Source organism: Wasmannia auropunctata, unplaced genomic scaffold (assembly GCF_000956235.1).
Source record: "Wasmannia auropunctata unplaced genomic scaffold, wasmannia.A_1.0 LD336001.1, whole genome shotgun sequence".
NCBI classification, from domain to species: domain Eukaryota; kingdom Metazoa; phylum Arthropoda; class Insecta; order Hymenoptera; family Formicidae; genus Wasmannia; species Wasmannia auropunctata.
The window spans coordinates 1,010,570-1,024,891 of NW_012026889.1; the positions used below are offsets into that span (position 1 = coordinate 1,010,570).

Here is a 14,322-nt window from a genome sequence, read left to right on the forward strand (position 1 = left end):
TTAAACAATACTGTATCACAGCTGTGATATCCTATTTTCGATTACGAATCGAGTAATGTTCCTCGATATTGTTAAAGTATCACAAATAATTGTTTCTCAATGGAAATTCCGCAAATGCTCAATGTCGCGGTCAAAGGTGGAAAGAAACTGTAGCCGATCGAAATTAGGACAGGTTTTCAGTGGGTGCAAATCAGGAAGAAGAACAGAACGAATAAACGACCGCTCGTAATGAGAGCTCGAGTAACCCAGAGAACGAGAGAAAGGAAGATAAATAGACAAGAGGTAGGCCGCGGAGGGACCCTGAAGAAATGGAGCTAAGAAACGGCCTCTTGAGGATTAGAGCGAATTCACCGCGAACGAAGACCGTGCAGTTCTCGTTCCTCGACCTGTATTATGTCCCTTTCACACGATCCATTTGACAAATTTTCATTATTAATTCTTACATACAAAGAGGTAAAATAAGATCTCGTTTTTACAAACTGTTGTGAAGAATTGCACTCTAAATAATATTAATTTAAACATACAAATTTTCTGAACATATCCATCTTTTGCCTCTTACGTATATCTGGCACGTATTGTTTGTACAATAAAATTGTCTGCATATGCTATAAAAGATTGAAGAGAACGCGTTTCAATTTTACAGACATAGATGTTACCATAAAAATATTTTGATAAAATTCTGTTCGCGAATTTTAGATCGCGTAACACAGGCTTGAGAGGCCGGTGGGAGGTTACCGGCCTCTTCCATCGGAATCACCAGGACCCTTTTCTTCCTCCTGAGTCAGCCTTTCCTCATCTCTTACCCTCTCGCGTCCCGCAATCCTCCAAAACGATTCCTTTTTCTTCTCCTTCTTCTTCTTCTCCTTCCTTCTCATCCCTTGAATTGCTCGATGGCGGTGCCGGCGCAACGTGTCTTTTGTCCGCGAACCGGTTTCTGCCGGTTCCTCGAACCATTTATTTCCCTCGTCCCTCAGCTATATATGACTATATGCTCCTTCTCACTCCGCTTCTCCCCCCGCGTTCCCTCACCCGTAACCCGTTTCTCCCAATGCGTTCCTCCGTCCTCTCGTGCCGTTCCTTTTCTCTCGCCCCGTCTTCCATCTCGCCTACCATCTCTCGCCCTACCCACCCTCGATCGTGTTACACCCTTTTTTCATATCGTACGGCCGTGCGGCCGGCTCTCTCGCACTCGAAATAACACCCCGGTTCCTGGCAGCCTCCTGGCGAGTCCATGAATGAACGCGGAGCCGAATCGCTCGGAGGCGGCTGTGTGAAGTTGGCACCCCATTTTTAAAAAATCAATATTTTAAACACAGTTCCATTGGCACCCACAATAGTTCTATAGTTCCTGATAGACAAGAACAATAGTTCCGTCGATTTAATACAAAAAATTGAATTTTTAAAATATGGGGTGCTAACTTCCCGTAGCACCCCATTTTGTAAAAAATGTTAAATGAACCATGGAATTCTATAGTTCTTGAAGAGTTCTATAGTTCCTGCACAATTTTAACAATAGTTCCGCACAATTAACATTTTTAAACAATTTTTTAATCCGACCGCTGGCACCCCATATTTAAAAAGTATGGGGTGCTGGCAGTTCCGGTCGTTTTCCTGACAGTTCTCGACAGTTCTCGCATAGTTCTGATAATATTTATGCATTTGCAAAAGAGTTCTCGCCTCTAACTATTTTTAATCAATTTTTTATTCCGACCTCTGGCACCTCATATTTAAAAAGTATGGGGTGCTGGCAGTTCCGGTCGTTTTCCTGACAGTTCTCGACAGTTCTCGCATAGTTCTGATAATTGTTATGCATTTGCAAAAGAGTTCTCGTCTCTAACTATTTTTAAACCATTTTTCAATCTGACCGCTGGCACCCCATTTTTAATAAGTACGGGGTGCTGGCAGTTCCGGTCGTTTTGCTGACAGTTTTCGACAGTTCTCGCATAGTTCTGATAATTTTTATGCATTTGCAAAAGAGTTCTCGTCTCTAATAATTTTTAATCAATTTTTTATTCCGACCGCTGGCACCTCATCTTCAATAAGTATGGGGTGCTGGCAGTTCCGGTCGTTTTGCTGACAGTTCTCGACAGTTCTCGCATAGTTCTGATAATATTTATGCATTTGCAAAAGAGTTCTCGCCTCTAACTATTTTTAATCAATTTTTTATTCCGACCGCTGGCACCCCATTTTTAATAAGTACGGGGTGCTGGCAGTTCCGGTCGTTTTCCTGACAGTTCTCGACAGTTCTCGCATAGTTCTGATAATTGTTATGCATTTGCAAAAGAGTTCTCGTCTCTAACTATTTTTAAACCATTTTTCAATCTGACCGCTGGCACCCCATTTTTAATAAGTATGGGGTGCTGGCAGTTCCGGTCGTTTTCCTGACAGTTCTCGACAGTTCTCGCATAGTTGTGATAATTGTTATGCATTTGCAAAAGAGTTCTCGTCTCTAACTATTTTTAAACAATTTTTTATTTCGACCGCTGGCACTAATTTAAAAATAGTTAGAAACGAGAACTCTTTTGCAAATGCATAAAAATTATCAGAACTATGCGAGAACTGTCGAGAACTGTCAGGAAAACGACCGGAACTGCCAGCACCCCGTACTTATTAAAAATGGGGTGCCAGCGGTCGGAATAAAAAATTGATTAAAAATAGTTAGAGGCGAGAACTCTTTTGCAAATGCATAAAAATTATCAGAACTATGCGAGAACTGTCGAGAACTGTCAGCAAAACGACCGGAACTGCCAGCACCCCATACTTTTTAAATATGGGGTGCCAGCGGTCGGAATAAAAAATTGATTAAAAATGTTAATTGTGCGGAACTATTGTTAAAATTGTGCAGGAACTATAGAACTCTTCGAGAACTATAGAATTCCACGGTTCATTTAACATTTTTTACAAAATGGGGTGCTACGGGAAGTTAGCACCCCATATTTTAAAAATTCAATTTTTTTGTATTAAATCGACGGAACTATTGTTCTTGTCTATCAGGAACTATAGAACTATTGTGGGTGCCAATGGAACTGTGTTTAAAATATTGAATTTTTAAAAATGGGGTGCCAACTTCACACAGCCCTCGGAGGCATGGGGGACACGAGGAGTCACCGAGCCCGGCTTGTCTGACCTTCGCGCGGGTCGATTCGGCGCGCATCTATAGACGACGACGATGAAGACGACGACGACGAGGACGAGGGCAACGACGACCCCGTTTGACCTCGCTTCATCGACCATGCCGAAGACCTGGACACTGGGTCGACAGAGCTATGCGGTAGCTCACTACTGGGCTCTTCCGCCTTGGCGTCGGTGCGCGAGACGTGGTGGGGGAGAGTTATAGTTATTGGCCCCGATAACTGGCGGTTTATCGGCGATGCCATTTCGTACGTAACGGGTGCGTTCCGCGCGTCACTTCGCCAACTTTGTGCGATGTTGCGCATATTTCTAGATTAATGTTCTTCCGGAGATATATAATGCAAACACAGTTTCTCTGTAATGTCGGATGGGAAAAAAGTGTGTGATTTATTTATTGACTATATCAGATTGACTATTTTAGAAATTTCTTAACAGAAATTCCTTTCAAGGATTGAACTCCCTTGGATGAATTCGAAAATTATATTTCTGGTAATCATCGTTAGCTGTAATCTTTTTAATATTCAAAGTTGATTTTGCATCACTGAGTCGTGATAGCAAATAAAGTTCAGGGATTTGCTGTTTAATTGCGCTGCAGAAACTTAATTTTCAACTCTTAATTTTCAATCACTCGTGACGCGAAAGTTATTGACGTCCTAACATTTTAACGAACGAGACATCGATTTCACATTAATTACAGAATAGACGTTATCGGGTCCTTTAATTTAAAAGCATCATAAATATATCTCTGGAAAGTGAAAAAACTGCAACAGTTTCAGATGTGACACGTCTCATTCTCCTTCGTATCAGAAACAGCAGCGGGTATTATTTGCCTTAGCAACAATCGGTTTTTCACGCACTTCCTACGCCCTAACTCGCGATGTTTACGAGCGCTTGCCGATGTACGACACGACGCGAGCGCGATATCAGACGGCGCTTTTATCGCGCTTTTATTATGATACCCGAGACGCCGGGGATCGCGTTGTTAAATCAGAACCCTTTCGTTCGTCTTGTTGTTCGCGGGCGCGGACGCGCGCGCGAGGGCGAGATTGTTCGGTACGATCGATCGGTGAAACGATCTCCCTTCCCTCCCCCCCCCCTCCCAACAAAACGCGGGCAAGAATGGCATGTCGAATAAGACCGTGGCAACGGCTATCGGAAACCGAGCGCCGGATAAGCTTTTACTATCCGATAACGATTAACGGCCGTCGGCCGCGATTGTGTCGGCCTGACCCTCGAGTATCGGGCCGGCGACGCGGCCGGCCGATCGCGTTCATCGACTTAAAAAGATTTATCGGCGCACGGCGGCGCCCGCGCTTCGAGCTCGCCTCCCGATGAAGTCCCCGAGAAACTCCCGACCGTTGTGCGCGCGCGAGCCGTCCCCCCCTGCCCCTCTTTCTCCCCCGCCGTTACGAAAGTTCACTGCCTTCGGAACACGATTAAAACAGTATTCATCAGCGCGCGAATACCGCCACCACTTCCGCCCCAGAGAGAAATTAGCGGGGCAGACATTCCGCGAACCGACTAATGAATTTCGGGCAACCGAGCTTCTCCCGCACTTACCTACGAGAGAGAGGAGAGAGGGGTGGGGGGGAGTTTCTCTCCATTTGCGTTCTCATTAAATCTCAATTTCAAATAGCACGCCACTCGCGATTATCGTCAGTCGTTTCGGGACGAGGGAAGTTCCTCTCTCGCTTTCGGAATTGACTATCATTTACGGAAAAATCTCGGTGGAGCTCCCGAGAGAAACTTGAATTTCTGTGAAAGTTTCTTTACTTTGAAATCGTTGGTAGAGCTTTAATTACTTCAGATATCGTGCGGTATGTGCAAATATAAAGTTCTTCGACACAGTTCTCTCAAATGTATAATAATGTTAAAATGTGTAATAACGTTAGCAGATGCTTGCATGTCGTATTTGAAATAGATACTTGGTAAAACGCGATTTTCTCGATTTTTCGCAAACGACAGTCAATTACGGTGACGCGATACTTTGCGATTCGCTTTGCAAACTTACTGTTAATCGAAACTCTTCTCCGTGTAACGAAATAAAAAATATATATATATATATATATAAATTGCGGAAATCACTTACCTTTTTCGAGCTGCTGTGATATCGGGCTTTGTACCCTAGGGGTTGTCTGTAGCTGCGCCGCGTTTCCCGGCCGTCTTCGAGGCCTTCTTCCAGGTCGTGGCTAAACAACAAATAAAAAACATCAATTAATTTTTTTTAATTATTCGGAAACGCAAGAATTAATATAAAAATAAAAAAATGAATATGTATATACAAAGATACAACTATATCCGCAAATGTAGCTTTTTGTTGCTCACTCAAGCCCATGTAGAAATAATTTTGTACACTTTTAGTAATGTTTTACAAGAAAACAAGTCTTGAATAAAGGTAGACTGATCTACTTAAATAAACGTGACTGTGTTATTCTAATTTTTAACGAAGACAAATCGCAGACGTAGATTGAGCATCGAATGCTGATACCTCGCGTGCAACGAAAATGTTTCCACGCTTTCTTTCGGAGTCAGCTGACTGTGGATTAAAATAAACGATTGTACCGATTTATTACAGCTCGACCGATCACGCAGATTACAGGCACGCCACAGACATTGCGGCTCAACTATAATTATACACTGCGGCAGAATCGATTTTCGTGCGATATTACAGAACTCGTTAAAATAATATCCTTAATAATAATATATAAAGTAGTAATGAACACGAGCAAAAGAAGTAATGTAATAAAATTAAGAGAAACCACGTCTGTTTTGCCTCACTTTCGAGAAAACTCTCGCACGAAATATCCGTTTGCTTAAAAGTGTGTATGTCGATATAACGTCGGAATCAAGAGCGTCGTGTTGTGTTTTATGCGGTGGAAACAGCAAAGAAATAATCGTTCCGAACCTCTCGAACGTACGGCATGAATAGGAGCCATTCGCTACGTCTTTCCGCGCAATCGGTAGCACATCTGTGACGTTTCAGTTCGTGTGACTTTCGCCACGGGTAAAATCGCGCAGCGCCAGAGCCGCAAGACTTTATATAGACTCTGGATGGCTCCAGAGGTCTCTATCTCCTTCCCGCATCGTTTTCGTCGTTTTCGTCGTCGTCGTCGTCGTCGTCGTCGTACTTCGTTACCCTTCGTCCTTGCTTGCGCTATGTGCGGTACGTATGTACGTACCCGCAGTCAGATAATCGTAACAGTCAGTCCCGGGGTCTTCGTCGCCGCTCGTAAAGCCACCGGCACCCGGGGAATCGGCGCGGAAGGCACGGAGGCGGACCAGGACAAGGCGGGTTACCGTTCTTTGTTTAACTGCCGCGTTTATTGCCGCGGTGATAAACGGACGCGGACGGGGAAGAAGCGCGCTTCGAGATAAACGCGAGCGAGCGTCGAGCGAATGTCTCGCGTACACACGACGCGAGACGACGACCTAAATTTTAACGACGAATTCCACGACGAGTCCGGAGACTAATGTTTCTTAGTGGGGCTCTCAAAGGGGCGTGGGGCGTTGTAATTAAATACAAACGAACGTTCTCCGAGAGGATAAGGTCTAAACAAACAGGGTCTTCATGCTGACTCGAGAGAAGGATACTTTATCCCCGATCGCTCGGAATTTATTGGCTCCTCTTCGAAATTTTAGCCGAGTAAACGTACACTTTGTGCTCGCCCCGTTAAAAACTGCATAAAATCGTGAGTAGGGAGGATGCCCAACATACATTAGTTGGACCACGAGATAATGTAGCGTAACGTAATACCCGCAGTGGCCGCAGTTGCATAGCGATGAAAAGAAAGGGGACGAAAATAGGTGCAGACTAAATTACCGGAATCCGTCGTGTCAGGGTATTCCAGGCATCTTGTAATAAAAATCCTAGACTTTCGCAAAAATGAAGTTAGGTCTTGAGAGTGCTTCGCTAAATTACTGAAATTTTTTACACCTTAAGTTTTCTCCCCGGGATATAACGCCGCTTGGCATACTGTAATTTTCCTTCGCATACCAAGCGCGATCGTCTCGTAAGATTGCACGTCTTCCACAGGTCGTAACACGCGATACAAACGGACGCAAATACGAAAGTATAGTCTCCCGAGGATTAATAAATTTTCTCTGTTTCATTAAAAGTTAAATCGATCTTTCGATATTTTATGATATTCCAATAATTTATCATATGTATGTACATTAATTCTATGACCCCCAACTTCATTTTTCATTTAGATAGTGATGTGGCGTCCACAAAATCTTGATCTACTTTTTTATCTCGATACATTCATGATATATTTCCCACGTCATCAATATTATCTAATAGCATAAAATACATTTTGAAAATAAAGTCGGTTAAAAATTACTATTATAACGCTGTATATTTCAATTATAATATCCATCACAACCGTTACGATAAGATCGCCAATGATGTTAGCGGAGGAAATGCCGACGGCAGATAGTTAATCGCACAATCTCCGGCTTTCAGGCCTAATCCTCCGAAGGATTATGTCACCGTAGCGAGAACGCGACGGTGAGCATATAGAAGATTCTCAAAGCCATGACCAGAAAATCAAGAGAAATTTCTCGAATTAATGTTACTGAAAAATTCATTCGGCATACCTCGCCGTGCACAGATCGTCCTGTGCCGGCTGCACAGCATTTCGCATTTCTGTACAGGAGAGCAGGGAGCGAGGACCTGCGAGACGAGCCGCGTGCGCGTCCGTGCGGAAGAATCCACCCTCTCGTATATTCTTTCTCTATTTTCCTTCCTCCGTCTCTCTCTCTCTCTCTCTCTCTCTCTCTCTCTCTCTCTCTCTCTCTCTCGTGTGTGTTTTATTGCAAATTGAGGTTAAAGTCTCTGGCACGGAGCCAGGCATTTCACCTAGGCCATTGCATTCCGGCAGATACACACGAGCGTTATGTGCTCCGCTTATGTGTCTCGCACGCGCACGAGAGCATCTCGATCACGTATACGCAAAGAGAAGAGCTCTTACGTGCTGCCTGCAGGCTCTGAAGTACGATTCACATGTACATATATGATACGTGCCTGAGTAAAGAAAGTCTCTTGAATTCGAAGTATTTTTTTTTTCTTGATCAGAATGCCGAGATGCCACTTATCTTCGAATTGCACGCGATTGAAAATAAAAAGCTCTCCGCCCATCAGACTCGCGATGAAACAACGTGATTAAGTACGAAATAAAAAAAAATAGCGGAATTTAATAGTTTATATAAATTCAAGTGAAATGTACAATTTCAGAATTAAATCAAGAGAGAGTTCAACACTAAAAAATCGCAACAAACAATAATTTCAAAATTCTTATAAAAGTCTCTTCGACAAAAAAAAATCACAAATCATATTCTAGAGAAAGCAGGATTATCGCCGTAATTTAAAACACGTGGAAGAATAAATAGAAATGAATACTGTGCAATTTTCACTAATCAACTGTGCGCTATTTTTACGCAACGTAAAGGCAAGCAAATGCATAATCATCCTTTCGAGTAAGATTTCAATAAGTATATCAAGAGAGAGAGAGCGTATTCCGCGAGGTAAAAAAATAATCTGGTACACTAAATCGTCGCATCAGTCGATTTTATTTTTACCCTCGCGAGTCTCGCACACGAGATATAAATAGTAAAAGAGAGAGAGAGAGAGAGAGAGAGAGAGAGAGAGAGAGAGAAAGAAAGAAACGTGCCGCGCGATGTTGAAGGCGACGACGACGGATGATATTCCACAATACCATTAACGTACGTCGAGATAATAGCATCTTCACCGCCGACGGATATAGGTGCGGACGCATTACGGTGCGGACAGCATCTTTTTCCGGCATATGCTAATCTAATTAATGGTTGCACGGAAACCCCCTCGCGTGGTGCGCGCGCGACATACGTGTGCACGCGTACGCGAATACAAGCAGCGGCGTATTTATTACGGTTAAGAGTCCTCGAGATTCGCTCTCTATATCTCTTCGTTTGTTCCCCCTCCTCTTTTTTGCTCTTTTCATGAGGCTTTTAAAATACCAATTTTCGATAATTTTATTTTGCATATTCAATTACACATTTAAAAAAAAAATGAAGAAAAACGTGCACGTTATTATATGAGATTATTTAATATTAACCGCCACAATAATTCAAATTTTTCATGCGTGAATTCATTTTTTATCGATGCCCAGAAGCGAAACTGAGCAATATAAGTGTAAATATTTGTAACACTCTACCTTTACAGTACAATGGTAATTTAAATTGAATATTACGATGAGCAAACAATTCTCTTTCTCTCTTCCCTATATATTTTATTTTCCCATCAGATATATTATATTTGAAATTTTTCTGAAAAATCCGCATCCCCTTTTTATTATAATTTGGTAATGGTAAAAATCCATATCCCCTTTTTTATTATAATTTGGACGTGGAAAGAAATTAATTTAATAACAGTAATAATAAAATATTCCAGTTTTTATATTTTTCTATATAAATTGGAACACGTTCCAAAATAATGTCATTGACCAGAAGACAGACATATGTACAATAAACGCACAGATAGCGAGGTATTTTCTTAACTATGTAATAAGAAACGCAAGATATGGATAAAACCGGATTATCTCGGCGCTCTCGATGTCGATAACGAGCCAGTTAGGAAGCAAATTGCGTTTCCACTAAGAAAATTATGCACGAGAATTGGAATGATAACGCGACACGTGAATCGCTTATGAGATAATAATTACGACAAGCTGATCGATTGAGCGATTGAGCTGCGCGATTGGACGTGGTGATAAGCCGAATGTTATGCATGTGCATAATTATTTCCGGATAGAATTTATTTATGAAATATGATAATCTTAGGCGACACACAGATGAATAGAACTCGCAAAAGTTTCACGTTTTTTTTTTTAGGATTTCCTTATTTATTTTTACCCGTCATTTTCAACAGATTTTATCAACTCTTTTGATTGCCAGGAAGTCATTAGCTCGCCCGCCCCTTTTATGGCCTCTATAATCTTGGGCTGCACGTTTTTTCTTCCTCTAATCCGAATCACCCTTGTCCCGTTCCCATTCACTCGCCCGCGTGCTCTTTCCGATATACCGTTTCTACCGGCTTATTAATTCACGTTCTTTCACCGCTCTCGTTTTCCGTCGTTATAACGTTAGGCGTGCCGCGCGCGTTTTACGAATCGCCGAGATGCGTCGTTATCCTTTACAGCCGATGTTACACAGCAGGTATTATCGCGGGGCGTGCAGGAAACGGCGGCGTTACGCCAATGGCACGCACACGCGTGCACGCACCTACTACACGCGGGCGTAATCTCGACGGTGCACGCGTATAACCCATTACACGTATCGCGTTACACTCCGCACGCATACCTACGCGCGCGCGAGCAGCGCACACGCACACTTCGTCAAGCGGACGAACGCACTGGGCGTCGCGATAAAACCCAGTCGACCAGAAAGACCAGGCCAGGCTCGCTCGTTCACCGATTTTTACCGCCTTCCTATCGCGTCCAACCGGTTCGGGGGAATACCGGTCGTTCCTTTCTACCTACGAACCGATCCACCAGTGCAGGTGACCCCTTTAAAGCCCACTACGACTTGGTCGTATTTTTCGTTCGTGAAAATTGCCGCGAATCGTATACGTGTCGCTTTCCAAGTTGAATGGGATTTAATTAATGTCACGGAAAATGTCAGATAAACTTTTTGAAACCGATCGCCACAATTCTCTCGGCAAATCTAAACAATGTACCCGTCGTAGATTGCCAGTCTAATATTTTTGCAAATTAGAAAAAAATTTTCAATTACTTAAATAAAATTTGGATGACGAAGAATGACAATTGCAATTTTTTGAGTGGATAATCTCGGACGAAATTTACCTCGGCTAAAGCGAAAATTGATCTTTTAATCTCTTTACCGCTCTCCCGCGACGACTAACGCGTCCTATTAAATTTCGAGGTATCTATAACAAAGTTTCCGCTGACTCATACGCACGTAGCTCCCCAGCTACGTATAATACCGAAAAACCATTTCAGTGCTAACGGGATTAAACGACCTCGCATATCGGATGTCCCGGACGTTATTCGCGTCGCCGAGGGAAGAAAGTTTAGCTTCGGGAATGCAAGGAGAGGGCTGCGGTGTCCTCGAAGCCCCATTATGCGATCGCAAGTAAATTCGCGTAACTCCTGCCGCCATCGCCGCCGTCGTCGTCGTCGTCGTCGTCGTCGTCGCTGTCGTCGTTTGTGCACCGCAACCCTTGTTAAGCGACAAAAGCCGTCCGTGGCCGACGTGCCGCGCGTTTTATCTATGCGCACGCCCGACTCGCATGCAAGACAAGTATCCGGAGGAATATTGACAGACAGCGGACCCACACTTTCTCGCCTCGCCTCGGCTCGCCTCGTCGCGGCGGCTGCACGCACAATTCACGTCGACGTCGTCGTCATTTTTCTTCTACGAGAAAACGCAGGGAGCTCGTTACTAAAGCTCGAGAATTTATTATTGCCCGTTATGTACAGCGATGTGTATGTGTGCACCTCGTTAACGTGGAGTTTTAATCACCTCTCTCTCGCTGGGTCGCGCGGATGCAAAGATTATGGCGGTAAAAGGGGATTATTAAAATTTCAGGTGATCAATTTTAAAAAGCTTGAGGGAATTAGACAGCCGGTAGGTATTGTGCTCTAACAACATCCGTGGACAACTCATCTGTAGACTAAAGAGCTAATTTGACTGTACAAATGATTTTATGACTTAATGATAAGTTCCTCGGCAGAGAATTAGACTCGATCTTTCCTTATCGCGAGCTTCGTGAAAAACTCGCACGTATACGTGTATTTTAATCTTACAATTAAAAATTAAAACTCAATTAAGGTGTTATGTGTAACTAAGAAATAATTAATGGCATTTCTGTTACGAAGGAAATAAAGAAAATTATAGTTAAAAAATTCAAGACTGAAAGTTTTAACGAGCATGAAAAAAATAAACTTTAAATATAACTTATATGCTTGAAGAGGAAATTATTTCGCCGCGAGTACAGCATCGACGTACGCGATATTGAGAAAACGATCCGCACTGAAGCTACGATTAAAATTATATTTCCGCGGAGAGATTATCGAAAATTGAGGAATCCTTTTTTAGTAAATTTAACCTGCCTGATAGGACCCTCGTTTCCCCTCCGCCCCTTGATGCGATTTTCACGTTCGTGAATAATTTCCGGTGCGACTCGATGGAAATGCTGCGGCGCGCTGTTGAGGAGGACCGGCGTGGAGAAGGATGAGTGCTGCGACGAGAGCAAAGCGGCCAATTAAATATGAGCGAGGGTTGGTGCTATTCGGGTCCGCGTAGCCTCACATTGACGATCGAGAGATCCGTCGAAGCTCCACGTTTGAGGGATAATCGCGTGCGGTGACCCGAAATAAACGCGGATTTCTGAATCATTTAGTATCCCACCGCACAGCCTGTAATATTAAAACGTTCGCGGCACGTATATATACCGATAATACCGCCGTAGAGAGATGGACGCGCGCGCATATGCGCGCGGTCGCGTACCGCGCGATGAAGCGAGATTCGCGTCCCGAAATGCACTCCGCGCGAGAACCATTCATAATTTCTGCCCGCCATACAAGAAGCGAACGAAGCGAATAGACGTTGGCGTGGCGTGTCTCGTTAAACGCGACATTAGCATCCGCGTCGAGAAATTGAAGGCTCAGTTAAATCTTTCAAACGCCCGCTGTCAATTATCTCGGTACCGCTGCACGATTTTCCTTCATAACAATGACGGTAATCGAGAAAGATCAATGACAAGAGTCAATAAAAAATACACACCGGATATCCTCATAATTATTTTATGAACTATTTGCATCTCTTTGTAAGGCTTGATTTCATCGTCGAGACATTTCCTGTTCAAGAATTTTCGAAACTGCCAGTCACCGAAGCAAAGATTAGCCTCCGACTAATTTTTGTTCTAATGCTCGTTAAGCAGACGCATTCTCTGAGAATATATATATGTATATCCCTTGGCAACCCCTTCAGCGGACCACGCGGACGGGAGGCGTCCGGTCGACTCTCGTGTCTCTCGCCGCAGAGCTCTTTTTCGCTCTCTTCCTCCCTCGGCATTCCTCTCTCGTCTCCACGCGCGTCGCAAAGTTCCGCCGGGAATAAATCCAGCCCGGTCCCGGTGTATATATATGTGCACGCATTCATGCATAGTGCATGTGCGTTCCTCCTCCCGTTCACGAAGTCGCGCCGCGCCGGCCGCGACGGGGGATCTCTATGTGCGCGGCCGCGCATATATATGGTATATATATATATATGGTATATATATATACGTATACGTATTGCACGCGCGAAACACATGCGTAAACGCGCGGACGCGCGAGCGCATAAATCTACATACACGTATACGCGCGGCGCATACCTGACGGTACATAAGCGTGTCTCTGCGCCATGTATAATATAACCGTGTTTCCGCGTACATGGGGCGCGTGTTTCTGTGTGTAAGCGCGGCGTGTGTACAACGCCGTCGGAGCGGCAGATATTCGCCGATCGATCGTACCGGGTTATCTGACTGCCAACGAGAATTCATTTTCCCTACCATCTCTCTCTCCCTATCTTTCTCTTTCTCCCTTCCGATCTTCTCTCGCCCTACCTACCCACCCGCCCCTGCCGTCCTCTTTCTCTCACTCTATCTCTCTCTCTCCCATCCCTTGCGCGCGCGCGCTCTATCGCTATCCACTCTCCCTTACTCTCCGTCCATCCGCGACTCCCTTTTTCCCCTCTTTTCCCCCTCTGTTATCTCCCTCCCCCGCGCGGCATAATAGATCTTCGCCCGCGTAACTTCCCCTGGCCCCTCTCGTCATTGTATCATCCTTTGTTTCTTCGTTCTCTTTCTCTCTCTCTCTCTTCCTCACTTTGCCTCCTTCTTCCGTTGTCCGTGACAATTCTCTCGTGTGCTCGTTAATCACATTACGCGTGTACTAAACCCGCGGCGCACTAAATAGAAAAGACGACGGTGATGAGAGGGGAAAAAAAAGGGAGCGAAAAACGATATTCGAGGAGTTTGACGAGTGAAAGAGCGGATAATGGGTGAGGAGCTCGATCTATTTCCTCTTTTTCCTCCCGCGACAATTATTACCGTCCGTTATCGCCAAAATCGGCTCGCTCGCAGACTCAAGTAACGATAACTTTGCGGGCGAACTATTCGCGGAATACCCCCCGCTACTTCGGCGCGGAGCT

The 14,322-nt window shown here is 44.2% G+C and overlaps 1 protein-coding gene across 1 annotated transcript in view; it reads right to left on the bottom strand.

Moving 5' to 3' along the window:
• The window catches only part of LOC105453254 (serine/arginine repetitive matrix protein 2), a 282,577-nt gene that overhangs the window by 186,872 nt on the left and 81,383 nt on the right, over positions 1-14,322 (bottom strand). The window contains exon 7 of the mRNA XM_011695046.1: positions 5,222-5,321. Within this exon, the coding sequence (XP_011693348.1) occupies positions 5,222-5,321 (100 nt within the window). The remainder of the gene's footprint in view (positions 1-5,221; positions 5,322-14,322) is intronic.